The sequence below is a fragment of the Cydia splendana genome, chromosome Z (assembly GCF_910591565.1).
Source record: "Cydia splendana chromosome Z, ilCydSple1.2, whole genome shotgun sequence".
NCBI classification, from domain to species: domain Eukaryota; kingdom Metazoa; phylum Arthropoda; class Insecta; order Lepidoptera; family Tortricidae; genus Cydia; species Cydia splendana.
In genome coordinates, this window is record NC_085987.1 from 26,994,342 (window position 1) to 27,017,265 (window position 22,924).

At 37.4% G+C, this 22,924-nt stretch overlaps 1 protein-coding gene across 2 annotated transcripts in view; it reads left to right on the plus strand.

Moving 5' to 3' along the window:
* The first annotated feature begins 2,734 nt into the window (after nt 1–2,734).
* The window catches only part of LOC134804835 (DNA-binding protein D-ETS-3), an 81,808-nt gene continuing 61,618 nt past the window's right edge, over nt 2,735–22,924 (plus strand). The window contains exons 1-3 of one of the 2 annotated variants that reach the window (XM_063778107.1): nt 2,735–3,196; nt 13,325–13,704; nt 18,216–18,299. In XM_063778107.1, coding sequence (XP_063634177.1) covers nt 13,389–13,704; nt 18,216–18,299 — 400 coding nt within the window. In that variant the 5' untranslated portion in view covers nt 2,735–3,196; nt 13,325–13,388. Of the gene's footprint in view, nt 3,197–12,550; nt 12,763–13,324; nt 13,705–18,215; nt 18,300–22,924 lie in introns of those variants that run through there. The other variant, XM_063778106.1, reaches the window with a different exon arrangement.

The following is a 22,924-nucleotide window of genomic DNA, read 5'->3' on the forward strand; positions in this document are numbered from 1 at the left end:
CGCTGAACTAATTTTCCGATGGGATTAACTCCCGCAGGACCCCGGAGAACCAGCCTTCTATTATACCAACCGAACATCCCAATATCATCAGGGTCCTTTCTCCATCGTTCCTAAAGATCGAGCCAGAGATCACTTCCTATCGTAAGATCAAAAGGCTAACTATTTTATCGCACCTGCATATCTATCATCCCCAGTAACCTACAGGTCTCGGTGTTGAAAACCGAGAGATCTGGTCGGACTATCAGAAAGGGCTTTCAGTGCAGTTTGGCCAAAGAGAATAGATAGTATAGAGGGGTCCTGTCATAGTAAATTTTGTAGTCACAGTAAATTTACTGCCATCTATCGACACACGACTAAAACTCAAAATGAAAACGTATAAAATTATCAAAAAAATGTATATGGTATGGATAAATGATTTTATTATTTTTATATCATTTTGACCCATGTTCATTCACTGATATCTATGTGTTAAAATTGTTAAATATGAAACGGTGTCGTCACGCCATCTAGCCGAGCATAGGCCAAAGGTGTGTGCGCCATCTATCCGGAGTTACTTTTTCTTGATTTCCGAGGCACGTTTTTTCCTTAGACTTTATTCATCTTATACGAAGTTACATAATATATGTCTTTGGTTTGGCAATGCTGCCGTGCGAAATCAGGTTATTCAGATTCGCAAGGATAAGATTTTGTATGATATGAGTTTGTGTATTCTGAAATTTTGTCAAGTTATGCCGGATGAGGCGGGTGGTGTAAAGCTAAAGAAAAGTACAGTCAGCGATAAAAGCTTGTACCAAAAACGAAATTTTTGTCAAAAACTTATTTCACATCCGGCCTTCTGGAATTCGAGGCGAGTTTTATACCACGATAGTGCTAAACAAGCGTGTGGCCCGCCTAATGTTAAAACGGCTTGCAATTTAGCGTTGCGATTATATTATTTTCTAGCATAGGTAGGTAGGTAGGTAGTGTGTACATATAATAAGTACAAGACAGGCCCTATGACACTCCTTCGGCAGCAGGCTAGAATTTTTAACATTTTTAAACCAACTTTCTACATAATTGCTTTTTTAGTTACTCAAAATAACGCGTATAGAATAATTTATAGCTGTTAATAACCCTTAATTATACCATCTGAATGCAAAAGGTCGTGTCATTCCAACGCCATTAAATGGATTTGTAAAAATCACGAAGTCGAGAGTGCTTAAACCTACATTTACAGCGCGAGAGGCGGCGAGAGGGAGCCCCGCCCTCGCCACGCTTTCATTGAGCTTCGCTAATTACCTACCACTGCTAATGTTTGCGCAATATCGCTTCTTTTGGCTTACCTATATTACCTACTAGAATATATAGGCTCTTTTAACCCTCCATGGTCATTATCTTTCTTAGCGCCACTTGCAACATCCAACTAACCCGCGGTTAACCGGTTAAACCGTTAACTCAGTGTCAAATTGTACTGGTAACCATGGTAACTCCAATTTTAACCGGTTAACCCCGGACTAGTGAATGGTGCAAGTGGCCCTTAGGCTTTATAAAAAAGTTAGGTTTTAAAACCACGCACTCTGTGTCTTTTGTTCACTGCTTTGGAGCTTAGGTAATAGGTAAATAAAGGCTTAATAAGAAAATAAAAATTTCTTACTTAGCTTAGTCCGGCAGTTCCTACTGAAAACTATAAAATATTCCAATATTTATTTTTATTTTTAGGACAATGCGTCTGTAATATGTACTTACAGCAAAGTATATACCTATATGGATATTTATATATGTGTTCAACCATATAGCATCTATCAATCTGGCACGCAAAGCATTTTTCGGGAATTAGGTTGTTTTACATGATAGAAAGAAGTTGATACTTGTATGCTTAGGTATGTGTGCTAACTTGAAGCACGTTCTAGGGATTTTATATCGATAAATAAGATGTTGATATTATAATAATATTATAAATATTATAAATATTATACGACATTTATTACACAAATTGACTAAGCCCCACGGTAAGCTCAAGAAGGCTTGTGTTGTGGGTACTCAGACAACGATATATATAATATATAAATACTTAAATACATAGAAAACAACCATGACTCGGGAACAAATATCTGTATCATAATACAAATAAATGCCCTTACCAGGATTCGAACCCGGGACCATCGGCTTCATAGGCAGGGTCACTACCCACTTGGCCAGACCGGTCGTCAAATGATATATACATAATATATTTATAATATTTATACCTACATGTGCTCATTGAAAATACTGTATTACTCTAAAGAGTTGCGACATTACGCTACACATGCTACATCACTTTAACACAGTCTATAAAACAATACAGTCATTCGACTAAGCCGTCTAGACAGGGCAACCGTGCGGGGTGCGAGAGGCGAGGGGTGGCTCGCACGCACCCGAGCTGCATACATCGCTATTGTTAGTAAGCTCGGTACTACTAACAGGGCTAGAGTGTCTTATAGTAAGTCAAGTGTAAATCTTGGGCAGTTGTGTAAAAGTCTGTGACAACCCTACTGTGTTCTTGTGCGGTGTCGGCATTTACGCAAACATCAAAGGCGTCAGTCCACTGTTACTTTTTATTACACTGTGAATTTATGCCCTGAGTTAGCACACGCATGTTGATAAGAGCACTACATACTATAAATATCATATCACTAACGTTTATTCTAGCCATTTTATTTTTTCACTGGATGTTAGAAAATGTTTACTTGATAATAGTGACCGTATCGTACCTGTAGCCAATAATGACAAGTGTTTTGTGTGATGCTCAGAGCACAATCAGTGGGTCGGTGCGAAGCATCTGAGGCCTTACTACCCCGAATCTCCCCGGTCGCATCTCCCTCGGGGTGATAATCCGCGCACGCGACGCAAGCTCCGCCCGAGGGCGTGGCCGAGGACTTCCGCAGCACTCCCCCGCACATCCCCCGCCCTCCGTCTCCGACGACCGGACGAGGCGCCTCGCTATTATCCCGGCTTCCTGTCCGCGAACGCTCGCCTGCGCCTCCGATATATTGATTTGTTTATTTTTTTCCCGCGCAAACAACGACAAATAAGACGGACGTAGCCCTTCCGAGTGGCCTCCCGTGACGGTACAATCGGACGATCGCGCGGCCTCCGGCCGCGACGCTGCGGGATGGACCGTGTGCAGAGTGCTAAGCCTTCACCTAGTGCCAAGGATGGAGCTATCAATTAAGTAAAGGTGAGTCACTTTAGGTATTTCTTCAGTCAACCAACAATTGAATATAGGTAGGTACAGTCGACGTCAAAGATATGTTTTGTTTTGCACCTTACTCCATAAGGCGAAAAATGTAAACATATCTTTGACGTCGACTGTACCTATGTATATAACGTCAAAAAACTGAGTGTAAACATTAATTTACAACCATGACCGACCCATCATAATACTTCTTAAATTGTCTCGATCACAATATGCTTCCCAAAATATACATACGCGTAGGTAATCGTACCTACCCTATCTACTTACTGCTGAGGTTCAACCGTCTGAAAGTAAGCATCTCCCTCATCTAAACCTGACATCAAATGATTCCATACTAGTAAAGTAGTGTGTATGGTATGTAGGAATATAAATAACATTTTCCAAAAACCAATTGTAAAAAACAGTTTAATATGTCACTATAATAATGTATGGGTATAGTGCTTCTCAAGACAAATGCAATGAACCTAAGCATGTTTAGAATACAGAACCTATAAGTAGTTCCGTTGCAGAAAAGATGGTGCCATACCTATACTCGTGTAGATGGCGCCACCGTTTCATATTTAACAATTTTAACACATATCAGTGAAAGAACAAGGATCAAAGTCAAGTAAAAGTTTTAATCCTGTGTCGAAAGATGGTAGTAAATTTACTGTGCCTACAAAATTTACCTTGACAATACGCCTCTATACTAAATTCTCCTTGCTGGGTCTAAATAATGTGAAGCAAATAACAGATTTTAGGTTTTAAATGGGGTTTAGATAATAGTGACATTAATAAAATTTTATACCTACAGTCTCTGGGATGCGTGTATAATAATTTAAGCACGGGGATCAAACGCCACCTGGTCTCCAAAATCTGAAATTTTAAGAGACGCAAACAAGCATCCCAGAGATTATATTAACTAACGTAAAGACGGTACGATTGGTTTTCTGTTGCCAATATCTTAGGGGTGCGGGAGACACGAGAATACATTTTCAAGAAAAATTTCATTTTAACGCTGCCGTCCACACTTATATGTATTTTTGAGATAATAATATGTCATGAAATCATGAGAATTTTTTACAATTTTTCAACAAACACTGATAAACCATAGATTACCAAAAATTAAATTCGGGTAAGCTTGAAGTTTCTTCCTAGTTGTAAAAACAAAAAATACCGTCTTGGGAAAATGTACAAAGTTGTGAGTGTTGTGAGCTCAAGCTCAGGGATGCAAAATTTAAAACCGTTGTAAAACGAGCTCTCATCGCTAGGGCATATTAAAGAGTTACGGACTATATAGGTATATATATAAATAAATTAATGTATGTTTGTATTATTTTTTTAATTCTGTACAAATGTACTTTTATGACTGTTATAGATGCATAAAGAAGAATAAAGAAATAAAAATTGAATAAATCATTTTTTTTTTTAGAAATGAAAGTCTTTCTCAAACATAATCTTTCGGAAATCGGAAAGTCCGTCATTTTGAAAACATAACCATAATTTAGGACCCATTTATGAGTCGAAAATGTTCGTTCACATATGGTCTACGGATGTCATTGAGGTATATTTAATCGTTGACAATGACATTGGTATAAGGAAGTCTCTTTTGTACGGAAGGGTTATGGTTTCAAAACGACGGGCGGTTTTTCGATCCATGATTATCAAATCAACCATCAAAAAATGTCATTCAACTACATACATAGTGCAGGGTCTCAGTGTCGTAAATAAGCGTTTTCCAAAAAAAATGTACATTTCATTCATGTCTTCAAAATATTGACTTCTTGGGCTCATTTTACTCAGAATCATTTGTACATTCACGCCTCATACATGAAAAAATGTGTCCCAAGATTTCCTTTCCAGATAGTCACATTCTTGCATGAAGATTTTTTTTATTTGTATTTTGTATGAACGTGACGCACTGGAAAAATATTTTTTCATACAAAATTTTTGGACACATTTTTTCACGTATGAGGCGTGAATGTACAAATGATTCTGAGTAAAATGAGCCCAAGAAGTCAATAATTTGAAGACATGAATGAAGTGTACATTTTTTTTTGGAAAACGCTCAGATAGTGTCTGTGTGGAAAAAGAAGCTGCGTGGAATGTATGGGGCCCAATACATTCCACGACTCTTCTCTTTCCGCACAGACTCTATATATAATGATTAGATCGTTTGTTATTTATTATTACTTACTTCTGATGCTTATAGTACTCGTATAGTAGGGCTCCCAGGCTTCAAGAAAGCTGACATTGTCAGACCAGTGAGACTGAAATGTGGTGCCGTTCCTCCCACCAGCTATTAAATTTTCTCTTTACAATAGGTACTCAAACATTCTCCGTCGAAAAAATCGGACTTTTCACAAATCGGACTTAAGTGATTATAGCTTCATTGATATGTACCTATAGACATCGGAATTTTGGGGACAAAAATTAATGACAGGTAATGAGTTCCTACATCGATAAACTCAATTATTGATACTTTTCCCTTAATACTAGTGATTGCCCCCAATTTTGATGAAGAATTGTAAGAGGGAAATTTAAGGTAGGTACCGTTTTTCAGCCTGGCAACAACAGGTTTCTTGAAGCCTGGTAACCCTCGTACAAGGATCAGAAGTCAAACTGCGGTTTAATAATTAAGACCGTATCGTTAATTATAGGGACAACTTTACTTAGCCATTTTTTTTGGTATTATATTTTTATTTCAAAATTACACATGTGTTTAATTAGTGCTTTAATAAGGTACACATTTCGTCCTGGGAGCTCGATGTAAAGCATATGGTTTGGACGATATTTACCCAATCCTCTCGAGTAACAATAACGACTGCTGACAAAAACTACAAGAAAATTTGCGGTTAGCGAACAAGACAATATCACACAAAAAAATCGTACTATGTAAACAGCAAATACACACGATTCGTATAGCGAAACATCTGGACATAGTCTAAGCATTTCTTTTCGTTAAAAAAAAAGTTTAGGATCTGTGCATGGTGGCCTTTTAGAGAATATGGCATGTTACTTACGACAACTCTGACTTTGACATAACTATTATGGAGCGTTTCTATCGACCCGCTCTAGCGATGGATCAACGCCATGAATGTCCGTTAGGCTTTGGTTTTTAGCTTATTCTTCTAGCTGTCTCCGTCATTTCGCTTGCATCAGAAATTGAAGGGATTCCAAAACGTGGGGTGAAAAATCGTTTTTATGTAAAAATAAAAATCACCACCTTTATTCCACAGCTGCTCAATTGAGCAATCATGAAGAGGACACTTAGATAACATGTTTTGGCAGCCTATTAACCTGTTGTTACTTTAAATCGTACCAAAGAGTCGGTGAAATAGTCTCAAATTCAGCTCGATAGACTTGTCCGGACTATATTTGCTATACGATATTAAAAGCATCATAAAAGCTCTAAAATAAAAAAAAATGTCAAACTTTCTTAAATCAGATCCTTCTTAAAATACCCTCAGATCAAACTCTTAGAACATAGTAATACAAAATAATACACATGCCAACAGTTAGACAAGGTTTTATCTGTCCCTATACTTAACGATACGGTCTTTAAGCACCCAACACCCTTCTAGAGATTCTACACTAACAATTATTCGACACTTGAATAAAGGCTTGAAAATCCTCATTAATTCATAAATTCTGCTGAAAACGAATAGCAGAGCAGCAATGCCGACTATACCGTAAGCACCAAAATTACATTATAGATCAGCAAGTTCACTCTGCACATGTACAACGAGTGCTCGAATGCAATAATTAATTCCATGTTGATTTATGCGAATATTATTCAACCAGTTAGTATGTACATGCTAGCCTGGCACCAGCGCTGCTGAATTTATGCCTGTATGGTAATACGCGGTGATGTTGCCGCGAATACATTTGCCTTCCTAACTAGCAACGGCATCATATAAATCCTGTTATCTTTTTTACAATGTTGACCGTTGTTAGCCAATTATTTTTAGTTATATACACCGGCACCGGGCTTTTAGAACTTTCGTTAACTTCAAGGGTAACTACATTCATGAGAATAAGTACCTAAGTTAATTTCTCAAAATCACTGGTATTGTAATTATTAAGAAAATCAAAACTCTTATTCATAAAAGTTTACAAGCCTCAATTACTTAATTTATGTTTTATCCTTTTCTTACAAATACAAGAGTCAAATCGACAGATAAAGATAAACGATTAATAGCTGATTGAGGCTTGTAGCGCGTTTATGGATAATGTTATAAGGCTTTTGCGAAGGTGTAAATCATTATAATATTATTCATATGATACCGCTACGAATTTCTGCACGATCTGCCCTTGGGGGCCTAGCCAAGATGACAACAAAACAAAAGTTGGATTATCTCGAAAATCACAAAACTTTTACTAATTAAACCTGTAAGTGCATTTTCCAGCCTGTCGGTCGGTCTGTCGGTGGTTATAGAATGTTATGCATTAATAACTAGGCACCCTGTATAAGTAGCTAAATTAGGTCACATAAACAAGTAGGTAAACAGAGTTTCTGAATAGTGGATAAATATCTAAATAAATAGATAATCACGTTAAGGTTTCTATTATGTTATGTATTTTTGCTCTTTTTTTTAACAAGCTTTTATTAGGTCGACCTGTATGTAACTAACTATGTAATGGAATCTAAGGTAACTAATTTAACCATCTTCCAAGGATCGTAGCGTCATGAAAATTGGCAGCTGTATGTAGTTCTGATGACAATACAATAATATGGTACTGTCGAACTGATCTGATGATGGAGACAGGAGGTGGCCATAGGAACTCTGTGATGAAACAACTCAACCTAATTGTGTTATAGGAGTTTTTAGAATAGTCTCGATGAGTATTAGTTGTCTGTCGTAAGAAAAGTACAGTCAGCGATAAAAGCTTGTACCAAAAATGAAATTTTTGCCAAAAACTTATTTTAGTTTACGCATGTAGCTCGAAAACGGTACCTCCGACGGAAAATTTGCTCTGACCATGGTAAAAATCTGAGGATCCGAACGGTACCTTAATATCATAATATAAATTCTTTTAGTCGAAGTTTGTAAAACGGGCGCATTTTTGAATTTCTTCATTTTTGGTAAAATCATGTTAAAATCCGAAAACTCCTTTTCATCAGTGTCTGATCCACCAAACCTTGCTGGTAGTGCCATTGTAATTGATGGTGTAAGAAAGTATCTCCCAAGACTCCCAAAATTTATGCACACCTCTTGGATTGCGCAATTTTGGATTAAACGCTAAATGCCCAAATGAGCCTGCTAGGAATTCATTGTCAAAGCGCATTTTTGGATCTAATTTGACTGGCACATTAGTCTGTTAGTATGTATAATGATTCGTATGAGGTTGCGAAACACAATTTAACTGTCCCAAATTTGGCGAAGCTGTAGTGGAGTTTTCCATTTCCGTTCCAGTTTTTCACGAGCAGAACTAGGTATTGATTCATCTCATTAACTTTGACATTTGAAGTTATCTGACCCAGTTGCTGGTAGAATAGAGCTGGTAGGTATTGACGCTCTCCGATGTACAAAACAAACAAAGAATGTGTTGCATCTGTCGTGTGCAACAACGGGACTGTGGTTGCGTGCGGGCGTGAATGACTGCAAGCTCGAAGAGTGTGCCAAGTTAAACCAGCATTACTGGCCGTAATGGAGCCATAACAAAATAATAACATCTCTTCTTCCTCGCGTTATCCCGGCATTTCGCCACGGCTCATGAGAGCCTGGGGTCCGCTTGACAACTAATCCCATGATTTGACGTAGGCACTAGTTTTTTTACGAAAGCGACTGCCATCTGACCTTCCAACCCAGAGGGGAACTAGGCCTTATTGGGATTAGTCCGGTTTCCTCACGATGTTTTCCTTCACCGAAAAGCGACTGGTAAATATCAAATGATAATTCGTACATAAGTTCCGAAAAACTCATTGGTACGAGCCGGGGTTTGAACCCGCGACCTCCGGATTGCAAGTCGCACGCTCTTACCGCTAGGCCACCAGCGCTCGTTTAACAACAAAATAATAACATGCTTAATAAATATCAACTCCTTGAAAATTCTTCCGTATTCATATTGCTTTTGAATAGGTTGCTCTTTTGGAAAACTCGTTTTTTTATTCTTAGTTTGTTAATATTATCCAATCTACCGCTTATTATTAACTATTACGCAAAACGTAGGTAAACGTAAACAATACAACTCAATTTAACATTTGGGCTTGTGCACAAATCACGCGAGGTTCGATAGGGGGAGGGGGGGTCAAAAAATCACGATAAATCACGTTGGGGGAGGGGGGTATAAGGAAACCTCACGTGTATTTTTCTACAGTAAACGAAACCAAGAAAAAAAACCTACTACATGAGTAGATACTTTTTCTCGGCTTCGTTAAACATAAATCTTCACTCTGCACTTCAAAATAGCGAGTTTATTTAACGAAAATAGAAAAATAAACAAGATTTTCTATATAAGTACAATACTATTTATCTTAAAATTAGATCGAATGAAAAAATTAAAAAAAAATTACATGTGAGGTTGTGTGGGGGGAGGGGGGTAGCCAAAAACCTCACCAAATATTACCAAGGGGGAGTGGGGGTCAAAAAGTAGCCGAAAACACTTCGCGTGATTTGTGCACAACCCCTTTTACTTAGAAGACTTAGAATTTAACAACTGTTACTTGAGTAGGTATAACATAGGAAAATGATTACCGTCAAACTAGCGAACTTTGCCTTTACCCAAAGACACATTTTTAAACAAATTCGTTTATGTAGATTTTATAAACAGCTATAGTAACACTACTATTTTTAGTAGAAAATAGGTTATACATATTTGTGACAAAACTATGTAACACAAATGTGTTTAACTTGACTTGGAAATTTTCAGCGACTTGTCAAATGTAGGGTAGGTAGGTAAGTATATTTCTGCGGGTAAAGAATTGTTAAAAAACCGGACAAGTGCGAGTCGGACTCGCCCACCGAGGGTTCCGTACTTTTTAGTATTTGTTGTTATAGCGGCAACAGAAATACATCATCTGTGAAAATTTCAACTGCCTAGCTATCACGGTTCATGAGATACAGCCTGGTGACAGACGGACGGACGGACAGCGGAGTCTTAGTAATAGGGTCCCGTTTTTACCCTTTGGGTACGGAACCCTAAAAAATGGATGCACAGTATTGCAAGTAAAAAAAAATAGAACCCTTTGACAAATATTTCCGGGTTTCAGTTATAAAACATGAAGCATAGATTATTTCTATTGAGGTTTCAATTAAAAAGGTCTACAGTACAGTCAAAAATTTTTGACTGTGGGTAATCTGGTCTTGGGTTTACTGACCTATGAATAGCAACATTTCCCACCACCAAATACGGCTTAAGGTTATCACTTTCGAATAACTTTCGGTAATGTTTGTACGCCAAAGTATGTTGTTGTTGATAAATATGTATAGGTATACTGTATTTAATACAGTCTAATGAATAACATCAAAAAGATTAAAAACTAAACTAATCTAAATTAAAATAAATCTAAAAAAAGGCCCCCGCGGAATTGTGCCAAAGATGCTGGCAGCATTCCCTCGCTGAATGGCAATACCAATGCGCTGCGAGAGAAAACTGCCAGCTCTCTGGTTACCGATAGTATCGGCCAGCTTTTTCGACAGTTCTTTAAAAAGAACATGAGCGCTTGGACCCCATGTATTTAATTTCTCTCGTTATTCGTTATTGTTTAAATGTGTTAATCCCTTTATTAATAATCCCAGAAAATTAGTGTTTTTCGAAAAAAGCGGGCAATGTTGACACGGCTGCGAAATATGTATGTAAACTTGTATGTATGTCTTAAGTAAAAAGTAGCCAAGGATTAGCGTAAAAGAAACTACATAATATGAAGTGTCTCAGATTTATTTTGTATAAGTACTTAAGTATTTGTGTTTGCTTGTAGTAACACCTTTATTTACAAAATTTAACCAGTGTTTCCCGGTTTTGGCAAGATTCGTTCCCTGATTTGTTTCATTGTATTATTTCACTCCGGCCGTTTTTATACATAGTTACATTCGTTTTATAAATCGTTTTGTACGAGAGCAGATTCAGAGCATAATAAATGTGTAAGAGGCAGAAAGTAAAATCCCTACCCGGGACCGATTTCGCGCACGATTTGCCTCGTGATAAGTTACTTCTGTTAACATTTATCCCGCAGTAATTTTACCCTCCCAAACTCAAGGTTTTGTTTTGAGTAACTTTGTCGTACGAGTAGTAATGTATACTTCAGCAGCGTTACACTGCCCGATTGTTGGCTATACATTGTAGCGTAGACTTGATCATCTCCGAGGAACACGGATGCCACTTTTTACCGCATATAATAAGGTAATCTAGAGACTTCCTGCGACAAAGTGGCGCGAGCCATTACTGCGCGCTGATGCTCGTGAGCGATCAACTACTTCACTTCATTTTGTACTTACCCACATTTTGGCATGATAGTATACAAATGAATAAGCCATAGTATATTTTAAGGAATTCAATTCGTAATCACTACAAATCCCACAATTACGATTACAAATTGAAAACTATTTTTCTCTAAGATTATCTTGTCTAAATAAATACGTATAAAATATTGCGTTATGCTTAGTATCAGCTTGGTATAAGACGCAGGCGCCGCCGCCTCCGCCATAGTTACCTAAATACGAGTATCTACCTTTACTACTTCTGCCCGCAACTCCGTCTACGTGGAATGATGATAATGATTGATATAAAATTATCCTTTGTCCTTCTCCGGGCCTCAAATTATCTCCATACCAAATTTCATCTAAATTAGGTCGTTCAGCGGTTTAAGCATGAAGAGGTAACAGACAGAGTTACTTTTTGCATTTAAAATATGTATTATAAAGCTGAATAAAACGAATGCCGAATTAAATAACACACACAAGAAAAAAAAACTATAGACACGACACCAAAAAATTTAAAAAAAGTTCTGACAGTTTAAAAACGTGTTGTTATACTTATTGCTTGACCTCACCCCATGGTGCAACACCTAAGTATATATCGGGTTCGCAAATTTTATGATATTTCATTAGAAGTAAAACATGCGCGCATTTTAAAGAGTCAATTCCCGTACGTGGTCAAATCAAGCATATAAATTGGTTATACGACACATTTCCCTTATGCCGGATGCAATCAATTTGAACGCTCTGGCGCACGGCGCAAGCGCTGGCTACAGTCGACGCAACAACTCTGTCAAATAATCATCTCTACATCCATTTGTAACACAAGTATAGAAAAAATGACGATACTATCCCTATCCGTCCGAAAATAACGTCACGCGATAAACGATACCAGTAAAAACGGGTTCCAAAGTAAAGTGAAAAGCAATCACCTACGTAGTGCGTTACAATTAGTCAAGTGCTAATTTGACAAAACTTTAAACAACCAAATTATATCATAAAGTGTTATAAATTAGTGATAAAAGTTTAATGAAAATAGTTCCTTGTAGTGGTGGTTATCACTAGCATGTGATACCACCTGTCATCTTTCACCACGGAAAATAATAAGAACGAGACAAAGCGCCCGAAACGGAAAAGGATATCCGACATGAGGTGAGCCGATTCAAAATTGGGAATAAGCAGTCCTGTACCAAAAAAATGTTTTGTATTTTTTGTATAGTTGTATACGATTATTAAAAGTTTGGAACCCTCGGTGCGCGAGTTAAATAAACTCGCACTTGGTCGTTTTCTATTATCGGATGGATGGAAGGCCGAGGACGGCCCGTCGCGTCGGACGGAAAATAGTTTCCGCCTATTGCTCCCGGTACGAGTATGGCTCGGAAGGTCAACTCGTTACTTCGATTATTAATGGTAAAAAGAAATAAAAATTAGAAAAGAATACTATTAATAAATGTAAATATTGTGAAATAATAAAGAATATGGAAATGAATTAGCTTTTGGCAGTGTTAAATCGTTTATCGGGTCTAACGCGAATTAATTTTGTACCTACCTATGCATCCATACCCACTCTAAACAGCGATTGCTAACTAATATTACGTAGTTCATAGATTTTCATAAAATAATTTTTAAAATAGACTTATTTAATGACCTCATTTTTATGAATTCGTACAGTTTTAGCTTTATTACGTCTATTGACACCAATTATTTTCCACAGGGTGGACTTCCGTGGACTGAAGTGCGCCACAGCCACGGCACTTCGAGCAGGAATCAAAGCTGCAATGTACGAAAGCAGCTGTTCTTACGCCGGGGCCTTGGAACTGAAACGTAGTGCACTTAAAGAGGAGCCCTGGCCGACCACAGAATGGCCTCCATACCGGCTTCACCAATCAACCTTCGAGCAGCTGAAACAGAGCGTAGAAAAGGCCAAAGCGGCTCTGCAAGATCGCTCCGGACTGCTGGGCACGGCGACGGCGTTCGGTGACTTCTACGGCGGACAGCTGGGACAGGACGCCACCAGCACCGCCCTCGGCTTCGGCAGGACCACCAGGACAGAGGACTCTATGCTAGGCGCTATAGATAAAAGCAAAGCTCTAGGTAAATATCCTTCTAAGTAATTACATGCATAGCGAAATATTTACAACAAAGCGTTGATACCTACTGTCAAGTAACTTCATGTAAATAGGTATTCGTCGAAGTTACAATGGTAAGTTGGTACCTAATGGAATTACAACTATTCGTAGTTACGAGTACAACATAAAACACACAAAACACTAGTTGAATAAATTTCTCATGTCAGTAATGTAGATATTGCTCCAAAGTTATACAAGTAATCGTACAATTTTAGAAAGATAAATTGGAAAGCCTTGCCCCTATAAGTGTCATCTTAAATTTTATACCGCCAATCTTTCAGCTCGGATATCTTCATCTCTAAAGTCCTCCGTTGCCTTTACAGATAGAATTTCATACAGCGAACGGCATTCACGAACCATAATATCGATTGCCTCACGTGCGAATATGACCAAGTTTTTACTGAAAATACGATCTTAGCAGTTTGGGTACAGGGTCTACTTTAGGCTATCGTCAGAAGAAAGTTGAAACCCTTTCAGATTAAGCGTTCTGATGCTGCGTAGGTATAGAGACGGAAGGCAAGGTGGGGAGCAAGCATCTTCTACATAGATAACAATCGCTCTCAAGGGAGCGAAACGGGGCGTGCGGAATACTTTACCCCGCCGTTGCCGGGGCGACGCGCCCGCCCACTAACCGCCCTAGAGATCATCGCATCGGCACACAGCCTTAATAAATACTACTTGTGACGCAAAAATAAAATTTTATTATCTCCGCCGACTTCATTATTTCAAAACTTAGCCGAGGGTAAGCGAGCCGGTGCCCGGGCTTTAACGAGGCACGAGTTGGAAGAGACAATTTTCAATTGTAGGTTGGAACGAATTCATTTCATGGCAGTGCAACTTAACTGAGCAACGTTGTTTGAATTAATCTTTCAGCCAGGTATATATAATTATTATTTTTTCAAAAGTAAACTAAATGGCTCATTCGATGGGTGTTTGTTTCATTACTTTTATAGTAGGTATATACTTATAATAGGTATTACTAGTTTGGTCTTTTGGATTATGTAAACAGTATCAAACACAATCTCAAATTATTATTTTTTTAATTATACTAACTAATGAATACGTAATACCGAAAGGATAATGATATATTTTCTAAATTTTTCGGCATAAGATGGGTCCTGACTCCTGAGGCTTCAGTATTCGACAGAACATCTGCGCTGGGAGTTTCGCCCGAGCCACCGTTTCAAAATAATGAAAATTTATTATTTGCCTTGCATTTACATTTTTATTAATGTTCAGCGACGAGAATGTTAGTTCTTTTTCGAGATCTGCTCTTTTGTCTGCCAACTCTTTTTTGTGCACCCTCGGCGATACTTTCAAACAAAAGGCCGTTGCTTTTGAATATGCCTTTGCATTTTTATCGACATTGTGCTTGTTATAAATAATTATATTTTCCGTTATTTATTTTTAACAAGACAGAGCCTAGAGATACATGTGTCATTGTATATTTGTTATTTAAGTTCAATTTGTCTTTGGACCTTAGTTATTTAGAGTGTGATTCATTATAAGTCCAGAGAGCACAATCGTTCAAAACTATAGGTAGAAAACGTCTATCGAAACTTAACACTGATATGACAAAACTATTACCTGTTAACACCCTATTAAGAATTTCCCTTGGACTACGGAACTCCAAAAAGATTAAAAACCAGGAACCTAGTGACTAGCCTTCTTAGTACCTAATGCTACCTTTTAGTACCTAGTACTACTACCTGTGAGTTCCTATAATTGGCTTTCTGTATCCACTATAATTTCTATGGTATTGTCATAGCTGTTGGTTCTCCAAATAAATAAAATAAAAAATAAATAAATAAATACTAATAAAATAATTTTACATAACAACCTATGGACGCTTGTTATGATGTCAAGAATTCATATTAATGACACTACGGGTGAATTCTCTGAGAATAATTTATTTTTATAATGCTTAGAGTCATTTTAGCACAAAGGGAGCATAAGAACAAGTATTAAATTGAGAGCGATTTACATAATATTCAAATAACAGCAAAAATCCACGCGCCAAGTCCAATGGTAATAAGAGCGCCGTATTAAAATGTAAGTCCAAGAGCTCTAAAGAGTTGTTAACACAGGAATGATTGCGGAACGCCCCAGCAGGGAGGTAGTTTCTGTCGCTTGCCGAAGGCTCGTCTCAGTTGAACCAGGATAAGTTTGATCTCCGGATACTTAACAGCTATATGTAAAAGACAATCACACTTACACTAGTCCTTTGGGGAGGGTACGCCGACAGGAGTATCAGAGCCGCTCACGCGCCTATCGCCCACCGTATCTACACAGTATACGCACCAATTGTCATCAATTATGATGCCGTACTTTAGATACTATCGCGATAAAATATATATCAATAAATCATTTCATAACGTGCCTGATACGAGCTTATTGATTTTTTAATGTTTATTGCAAGCGAAAGGGCTGGGGTCGGTTTGTTGTTTCACAATCTATATTCATTAGTGTAGACGGCCCGCCCGGTAGACTATAGCACAATTTTAAAGGGAACTTGTAAATTTTCACTAGTCGTATGATCCATGTCAGTTTGAAACATTCGTTTTATTACGGACCTTACGTACGAGAACATAAGTAAAAACAGTAACACACATATATTGTGATATATGTAGGTACGTACTTATATTATATTTACTAATACTTCTCTTCTTCCTCGCGTTATCCCGGCATTTTGCCACGGCTCATGGGAGCCTGGGGTCCGCTTGACAACTAATCCCATGATTTGACGTAGGCACTACTTTTTACGAAAGCGACTGCCATCTGACCTTCCAACCCAGAGGGGAAACTATGCCTTAATGGGATTAGTCCGGTTTCCTCACGATGTTTTCCTTCACCGAAAAGCGACTGGTAAATATCAAATGATATTTCGTACATAAGTTTCGAAAAACTCATTGGTACGAGTCGGGGTTTGAACCCGCGACCTCCGGATTGCTAAAAATGCCGGATTAAAGGTCATTATTTTCTATTTGAACTCAAGAATCACTAACTTGTAATTTTCATACATCGTACATGATATATAGTTACTTACTTATCTACATACATAAAGTGTAGTGGGAAGTGTTGCGTATTGTACCCTGTAAGATTATGGTTACTCGAACCTAATTTCTAGTCATGTCATTGCCCAAAATAGGTTTCTATATAATTGATCGATGTATCAAACATGTAGGAATTTGCGTCACCAAACCATAACGTGCGGAATGGAGTATCGAGACAAACCATTCTGGTTTAACGATGATTTTGGATCAAAATATTACGCAATTGTGATTTATCTGTAATAAATAAATAATAAAAATAAATATTAATAACTTTCGGGAACAGCCAATCCAAATGAAAACATATCTGTATTCATGATATGACTCGTTGATATTGATGACGTTTTATTTGTCGACTTATAAGTTGCTTATAAGTAATACATGGGATTTCTGCTTTAAGTTATAGTATTGCCTACTATGTAACGCCATAAGATAAGTAAATTAATAAAAACTTTTATATAGCTTTAAGAATAAATTAACAACATATTACTAGCTGTTGGCGGACAAAAAACCGTATGTCGCGCATCAACCAGCCCCTAATAAAAGCAAACAACAAAACACATCATTAAACACTTACATTAAGCCAATAAGTCAATCCGCACTTGAAAGCGTTCTCACAGAGTCATCCCCGTCCCACTGCAAAAACAAACAATTACTACACAATCAATGGCCACTCACGCGCAAACCTTGTATAAATCAGCACTATAATAGTGCGCGCATTACGTCGAGTGATATCATTTTTAACTCTCTAGCAATGACAATAGATGGCGCGCTGCTTTGCGCCCGCGCACGACGTAAACATCGGCAAGCGCATGCTAGTACATCTAATGGAAGGGTGAATGAAAGAAGCGCAAGCAAATAACAACTTACTACCGTTGCGTTTAGAATTAAATTACCATGTTGACCTCTTGATACTTAAGTCCCTATAGATCCGTCACATCAGCATGTTGTGCTCACCATTTCATGGGAACCGTAGCCAGGACAATGTATACTTAATTGTTCGATAGAAATACCAGTAATGATGAGCTCTTCCCCTTCATTTTGAGATTTATGCGCTGCCCGTGACCACCCGAAAAGTGCGCGACATATTTATTCTCTTCAAATAAATAGCTCTAAACATATTGCGCAGAGCATTGCGGAATAATGGGTACTCACTCGTAGAGTCGTAGCGCCATAAGCGTGGGAGAGGGTTTTTTTTTTATTATATATTATTATTTGTGAATCAGACAATATCTCAGATCAGACAATTTTTTGGAACGAAATTATATAATATGAGAATTGGAATGGAAATATCATTCTCATTGAATTAGTTAATTATAATGAATTCGTAGGTGGCCATCATTGCCACTGGTATAAATTAAAAAAACTGCGTGTTTTAACATTAGGTAAAAGTTTAATGTGAAATAAAATGTACCTTTACCCCCAGGATCAGACAAACTGGCCAGTGGTCTTGGAAAGGGCTACTCCACACCGACGCTGTCCGATTCTCTACGTGCCACCAAATGTTCAGGTAATTGTTGACACTAATTCCATTAAAAAAAAAGTTAGTTATTCCTTCCGTTCCACGGCTTTGAGGGATTTTAGATATACTTTGGTTTGCAGGTAGAATTAGATAGGTAACTACTTAATTTTATCCGTAGCAAGTGCCTTTTTAACACCTTATAGGCCAAGGGGTCCCTTTGTTTGACATAATTATTGAAAGTCATAATGTAATGATTGTCAGATTATCATTAGTCATAATTCTAAAAAACCGTTAACTTTTCAAGTTATTATTTTCAGAAATAGCCGCTCCGAAAGGATATATAAAAAATCAAAGCATAGTTTTTGAAAACCCTTACTACTCGTTTTGAAAAACCTATCCAATGACACCCCACACCATAGGGTTCAAGCGAGAAAGAATCGTCCCCATTTTACGTGTAGCATGTAGAGGAGGTAGATACGCTAATAATTTTGTTTTAGTTTTCCTTTTCACATTTTCCGGCATGATATGTAGATTTATTTCAATTGGATAGATACCAATACCAAATTAAAATAAATACTTATGTTTAAAATTTTGCTAGTCAAATCCGTCGGCTTCCTCGGGTATATCTTTACCTACTTTATACTAAAATAATGTTGCTGTGGTATGCACGGTAACGATATACAATTAAAATTTAAGAAAATTAGACATGTCTTTCTTGTTTTTTTTTTCTATCGAGGCAACTTTAACCTAATAAGGTTTAGGCTACCCTTGCAACTATAATCTAGGCTCCTTGAGATTATTTTTACGGCATTATGTCTTTGTTAAAATTCATAAATCAATATAAAGTACAATCTACAATTTTGTTTCATCCCCAGTTAAGCTAAGCTAAGAAAATAACCTTACGCAGCTTTAAAGTCACTTTCGCTTAGGGGATGAAAAAATCCTACACAACAACACACCAGTGATCAAAAGCCTACAAAATATATTAGAATTAACTTGTCTCTCAAAAAGTTAATAACGCAGAAAATAGTTGGCATGTTAAGTTGTCGTTGCTACCCCGTAAAGACGCTTATATTTGTCAAGCCAAGCGTGTGGTCAAAGCTTCGAGGAGGATCTGAAAGAACCGACGCTGTCGGACAATTAAAAGTTACCTCCCTAACTTCAAAGGGATATTCATTTCGGTTGGTGAAGCGGTTAAGGACTACGGGCTGTGAGCTTTCTATATTTGTGACTTTTATCATTTTAGTGCCCCGATGCATATCGTCCTATTAGAGGTTCCTATTTAACGTCTTAATAGAATTAAAGTGTGCTTACATAATTGGCGTAGATCTCCTATGTTTCTATGTTTATTTTTTTTCTATACTCAAAAGACCTTAATTTGCTTAATTGTGTAAATTATTGTAGTAAGGAACCTATTCCTATGAGCCTCGGCCCGGTGGGTAAGTAGCGGCACGCGCCGTCACATGTTTTGCTGCTAATTAAGTACCCTCGATATTGAAGAGATTTTTGGTGAAAAACTCAATTGCATTTTTAAAAGGCTCTTTATTTATATATATAATGGCCCTGGTGACCCTTGGGTCACAGAATAATTTTAGGAATAATATAAACTTTGAAAATTGCGTAAAATTGTAATACTATTTTGAGGAGACAATAATAATCGAACCATAATATTTATACTCGACGAGGTTGCTGATATATGTAAATATAGGTAGGCATCTAACAAAATATGTACAAAAACGTTTTAGATAATATAAGAACTAGTTTGGGATTACGGTATATGAGAACAAGAACAAAGGGAGGTGTTTGCCCAGCAGTGGGCCACCAAAGTAGGCTAAAAAAAGAACAGGACCAGCTCTCTCTATCTCTCTCTGCTTTGTTTGAACTGTTATAGTCTCTAGAATAGTGAAAAATAATATGTTTTTGTTTTTATGGCACGTTAAAGCTGTTTAAATTAGTTAGGTGTGTAACAGAATGGTCGCCTGCATAATCAGCTCTAAACCTGACATCACTAACTTAACTACTTCATTGCTTAATTTGTTAGAATAATAGGCACCAGTAAGTGTGGCTTAATTTTTTACGGTGTAGTATCAATGTCGAGTGGCGAGGGGAGGGGTGCGCTGCGCGCGAGTGCCGGGCTGCGCGTGCGCGGGAAGCGATGCCGATTCGCGGTGACAACCGTGCCGAGCTTTGATTTTTTCCCGCGGTCCACAAAAGATGTGGGGTTGAACTATCCTGGTAATTGCTGCGCTGGTGTAATGGGACACGCTTATCTTCGCAATTGTTGCCGCATTTCAATAATGTTTTAATTAAGCTGTCAAGTCATGCATGGGTCGTGGAGAGTAGTGGTAATTTAAAATGTGATCTGTACACACAAAATACTCAGTACTTTGTTTACTTTTTTGTCGCGTTAAACCTTTTGACTAGCTAAATTAATCTAATAAAATGCAATAAGTTATAACCATATGATGCTGATGATGATGATGATATAACCGTATAAAACTTAGATACTTAGTAGATACTTAGGTAGTAGTAGACACAGGCATAAACTAAAATACAATTATGTATGTATATGTATGTATATACCTTTATTTTTGGTTAGTGTAAGATAGGCTCCTATAATAATATTCTAAAGATTTTGATTTTAGTTTACTTAAATGTCGGCAAAACTACGCCGGGACCGACAGCTACCTGCACGAATATTTATACCAAACGCTTTAATATTTATTAAATTTCAGTGTAAACCAGTAAAACTGATTGAGTCCATTACGCATGTTGCATTTTATGCTACTTGTATAAAAAATATTGTCAGGTAAATAATATTATGTCCTATCATGCAATGAAAACAAAAAAAAATAATTTCGATGCTTCGGAATCGAGTAAACGTTGCGGACGAGTGTGAATGGCGTTTGTAGCACCGGGGAGCTCGCGTCGCGCTCGCAGGCTCCCTCGTATCGGGCAGTCAATCATTCTGCCGTTCGGTTCCGGCGCATCACGATCGCTAACCGGCTGGGCGGCGGCGATCACTGGAGTCGGCATTAATTTGTCACGGATTCGCTTTAACGAGTACCTACCGCTTTATGAACGCTAATGAAGAGATCCGTTCGTGGGAAACGTGATGGTACATAAAATATTGTAGTTATAAATAAACACTTACACCGCTAAAGTGTCTATATAATGAAGCACTAAATAAAAAAAACGTTGGAATTAATCAGTAGGGTATTTAACAGTCGACATCGTTCAATCGTTCATGTTCCTGGAAGAATTTTAGCGTACAATTAGTTTTTATTTTATTTTATTCAAAGTAGGCTAACACTGATGAGCATTGGTCTGGATTTGATAATTCATACCAGAGACGAGAGGACCAGAAACTTCATTCATGGCTAAGCTACCATGGTAGCACTACGTAGCATACATCACATATGTATATTTTCCGTATGTGGCGAAAACACTACATAGGTGTAGAGACAATGTGAAGTATTTAGCGCCTAATAATTAATTAATTACGAACTAGATGAGGACTGGAAGAACGTTATCTGTATTTACTTACCGTTAAATACGTTATCTGTATTTAGTAACATGTATTTACCATATTATTAATTATCTTTCATCTGCAATGCCATACCCTAAAAACCATTTGTAGCCCATTCTAAAATTCAACGTTTGCCTCGTTATGCAAATGAACTAAAAATAATCTCAATACAAACATTAAGATTACAAACTATTCATGTGCCGTGATCCCTTTAATCCAACCCCAAGCAAACTTTATTGCCCGAGACAGAGTTAACAAAATAAATGGCTTAAATTTCTACACCCGTAATGAATACATAGGAGGGATACCAAATAAATCATTGTTAGGTTGCATTTCGGACAACCTACAGTCCCGGCTGGTGCAAGAGACAAGCGAGCGCTTTTTGTGTCAACTTTTAAAGTTTTACACCTAGAAGTTGTTAAGTAATACAAGTACAAGAACCAGGGAAAACGAATTTAATAAAATTATGCAAAATCCTTTTATGACGTTCATATTGGACATATTGATGAAGTGGTGGAAAAATACCACGAAAACATGACAATTTTTTCCTTTTGTAAATATTACGATATAATTGTATGTACTTACGTGACGTGAGTGACCCGTTAAAAATAATTTTAATATAAATTATAATACTGATTTATTTATTACCAAAAACTGTATTTTATTACTATAATATTTTCTGAAACCGGTGGTAGTTTCTGACATTCATAAGTGCCTTGTAATTCATAATACGTACCTAATGAAGACCTTCACTTACAATTGAGTAAAACATAAATTATATAGCACAATCGGATTAGGACTAGTTAACCTCGAAATCTCTAGAACAGTCCTGAAATTTGGTATGTATGTTAATTAAAAGTCTCTTTTTCATGTCCACACTATTTGACATTTGGGGACCTCGAGGAACCGCCACCATCTTGGAAAATGCCGAGCCGATTAAATTGTACAGAAAAAAGTCTTCGATACTTTTGTGGAAAAAATACATGTTCTTTGAGAAAATACTTGCTGAATCCAGATTTATAACCCTACTTTCTGGTTAAGTCACAGTCGAGTAAAATGTTGATATTGGGGTAGATCATGTACAAATGAATATGCCGCCAGCATCCTTGGTACAATGCCTCACGGGCCTATTTTAGATTTAAGC